Source organism: Myotis davidii, unplaced genomic scaffold (assembly GCF_000327345.1).
Source record: "Myotis davidii unplaced genomic scaffold, ASM32734v1 scaffold811, whole genome shotgun sequence".
NCBI lineage: Eukaryota > Metazoa > Chordata > Mammalia > Chiroptera > Vespertilionidae > Myotis > Myotis davidii.
This window is the reverse complement of record NW_006283149.1, coordinates 263,151-266,620: the sequence shown is the minus strand read 5'-3', so window position 1 is coordinate 266,620 and position 3,470 is coordinate 263,151. Positions and strand designations below refer to the sequence as shown.

Below are 3,470 nucleotides of genomic sequence, written 5' to 3'. Positions count from 1 at the left end.
CCCCCCCCCCCCCCCCGTCCCTCTGTCTCCCTCGGGGCAGATTGCAGCCTATCCTCTCTGTCTGGGTGGCTCCCTGGCCTCCATAATTGAGGTTGCATAGCACCTGAAAGGGAAAAATCCAAAATTTGTTTTTTTAAATAGATTTTTAATTGATCTCAGAGCGGTCGGGAGAGGGAGAGATAGAAACATCATCAATGAAGAGAGAGAATCACGGATCGGCCGCCTCCTGCACGCCCCCTACTGGGGATCTAACCCGCAACCCGGGCCTGTGCCCTGACCTGGAATCGAACCCTGACCTCCCGGTTCATAGAGGTCGTCGCCGCCGGACAAAAAAAAAATAATGCAGATTTTAAACGGGTGGCGTTGTTTTCGGCCTCTCGCGTGCAGGGGTCTTTGTTCTCCGGGTGGGTTTTAGTGACGTGGGGTGTGACCGGGGGTGCGGGGTGATCTTTTCAAAGCGGTTATTCATGCGGGGAGGGGTCTCCCTCGCACCCTGCAGGCCTCCCTGGTTGGGGAGCCCTGGGAAAGGTGGTGGCAGACAGGCGGGCGTGCTCTGTGCCGATGGCTTGGCAGCCCCCTGGAGGGCAGTGTGCCCCAGCCTGCCTCCCCACGGGTGCGCTCACTGTACTGAGACCTTCTAAGTCGCACCGGGTCCTCGGGGACACCAGGGAGGTGCTTAGCTGCTCTCTGAGGCTTCGGGGCTCCTGCTAGTGTTTCAAAGGAGTTGAGACCTCTTGGCCTCAATTTTTCACTTCAGTAAAATGGGCATAAGAATAGTGCCTTTAAAAGTCCAGCAGTGTGGCTCAGTGGTTGAGCATTGACATATGAACCAGGAGGTCATGTGTTCATTCCTAATCTGGGTACATGCCCAGATTACAGACCCAATCCCCAGTGTGGGACATGCAGGAGGCAGCTGAGCAGTGATTCTCTCCCGTCATTGATGTTTCTATCTCTTGCTCCCTCTTTCTTCCTCTCTGCAATCAATAAAAATATATATTTTGGGGGGGAAGGGATTTGAGACTTCATCCTGGTCCTAATGGTGGAAGAGAAGGTGCAAGACGTGGAAGTAACGTCCAAGCGTCCGAGCAGTGGCCCGACAATGGCAGCCCGTCGCCGGTCTGCTTCTAAGACAAAGCGAACTGCAGGGGCGGCGTCCGGGAGCCTGCAGCCCGAGCACAGGGCGCTCGTAAAGATTATGTATAACCCGCTGAGCACGTGGAGAAGCGGGGCCTGCGTTTTAGGCGCCCGCCAGCGGGTCCCCCGGGTGACACTTGGCTTTCATCAAGGCGCGGGGTTTCCCGTGGGGCTGGGTGTCCGGGCCTGAGCGCCGGGAAGCTTCTGTGTCATTCTCTCTTTCCAGTTCTGCAGCCAGCGGACACGTGGGCTCAAGGGTAGGGGAGCCAGTGCCAGGCGCTGAGGGGCCGGGGGCATCGCTGCCAGCCCCCGACCCTGCCCAGCCCAGCCCTGCCCCACAGCCGGGGTCCCCTTGGTCTCCCGGGAGAGAAGGCAGCTTCTTGGCCTTGCAGGCTGCCTGCCCCCCTCTCCCCTGCCCAGGCCTCTAGGGAAGCTGCTTATGCAATTCCAGGGAAGCCCTCCATCCCCGCTGGAGGGAGAGGACAGGATTCCTTTAATACTTGTCGCCCAAGTAGCTCCAGGGCATTTCTCAGAAGCCACGGCCGTGTACAGGGAGGCTTGACAGGAGTGGGTCCGTGGGCTCATCTGTGTCCGTAAGACCATGGGGGCCGTCGCCACAGGAGAGCAGGATCCGGTCTCTGCTGGGGAGCTGTCTTTGGGTGTTTTGCGGGAAGGGGGCGGGGGGAAGATGGGGAGGGAGAGGGGAGAGAGAGCCCACAGGGGGGAGAGGGGGAGGAAACCTCGGTAGCTCAGCTGGACGTGGGTCCCGAGAAGGTGGTGTGATTTGGCCGAGGCCAGCCGCCCCTCCCTCCCCCTCCCCACACCTTGGCTGTGGAGTGAATCGCCAGGCAGCCGGGTCCCACAGGACGTGTGTCGATGACTGTTTGCTTGTTTACTTTTAAATATCAAATGATAAAATTCACATTCCTGACCATATTCCCGGCGAAAGGAACTATTTTTAGTGACATTTAGGAAATGTCACTAGTGTCACGTGTCGCATGTCACTTACCGAGTATGTGTTCCGAATTTTATCCGTTCCTCTTGACGGTGAACGGTTTGGTGTGGATCGAAATTCATGGCAATTTAAGAACATGTACGTATAAAAAAAAAATATGTACATATGTGTTTTATTGGTTTCGAGAGAGGAAGGGAGAGGGAGAGAGAGAGAGAAACATCCATGATGAGAGAGAATCATGGACCGGCTGCCTCCCACGCGCCCCCCCACTGGGGATCGGGCCGCAACCCGGGCCTGTGCCCTGACTAGGAATCGAACCGCGACCTCCTGGTTCATAGGCCGATGCTCAACCACTGAGCCACGCCGGCCGTGTGCAATTCGTAGTTTTTATTGGTGGCTTATTTTATCCTTCTAGACCAGCGGTTCTCAACCTCCTGGCCCTTTAAATGCAGTTCCTCATATGGTGACCCAACCGTAAAATTATTTTCGTGGCTACCTCATCACTGTCATGTTGCTACTGTGATGAATCGTCATGGAAATACCTGATATGCAGGATGGTCTTAGGCGGCCCCTGTGAAAGGGTCGTTCGCCCGCCAATGGGGTCGCGGCCCACAGGTTGAGAACCGCTGCCTAGACACTATGTCTTCGGGAAATAAGGCTGCAGCGCGAGATCAGGCTGGGAAGAGCTTGAACTCGGTCGTAGGCGCCCGGCGCCGTACACGCGTGGGTGGCCAAGCTCTCACACGCACGATGCCCCGAGTCCTGCTTCCTGACGAATCCAGAATTAGGGTACTTGTGTCTCCTTTCACTTTCTGACTTGGGAGATCATCTGGAGGCTGGGCGGAGGGCCCGGGGGCTTCTGTGGCTTTTTCCGTGGCCCTCGGGCAGCCCACGGGGAATAATACGCTCCCCGGGCCCTCGGGCCGACGCGTCCTCTCCCTTTGTGCCGTGACCCAGGTCCAGGAGGGCGGAGGAGGAGGAGCAGGAAGACACAGCGTCGAACCAGAAGTGGGTCTTGGCCCCCAAATCCCAGGACACGGACGTGACGTTCATTCTCAACAAGCTGCTGAGGGAGTACGACAAGAAGCTGCGGCCGGACATCGGCAGTGAGTACACGTGTGCGGTTTCCGCGGAAAACGGGCGCCGGTGGTGCGTGTGTCACGGGTTTTGATTTTAAAGCCTGTCTTTTACTGACGTCAGAGAGGAAGGGAGAGGGAGGGAGAGAGGAACATCATCCATGATGAGAGGGAGTCACGGATCGGCTGCCTCCTGCACGGGGGTCGTGCCTACCACCTGGGCCTGGGCCCTGACCGGGAATGGAACCCGGGACCACCTGGTTCCTGGGATGCCGCTCAGCCAATGAGCCGCGGCTGCGGGCGCC

General features: G+C 57.7%; 1 protein-coding gene across 1 annotated transcript in view; it reads left to right on the top strand.

The window, feature by feature from the left end:
- Positions 1-1,036: 1,036 nt before the first annotated feature.
- The window catches only part of GABRG3 (gamma-aminobutyric acid type A receptor gamma3 subunit), a 49,127-nt gene continuing 46,693 nt past the window's right edge, over positions 1,037-3,470 (top strand). The window contains exons 1-2 of the mRNA XM_006753482.2: positions 1,037-1,116; positions 3,047-3,195. Of these exons, the coding sequence (XP_006753545.1) occupies positions 1,037-1,116; positions 3,047-3,195 (229 nt within the window). The remainder of the gene's footprint in view (positions 1,117-3,046; positions 3,196-3,470) is intronic.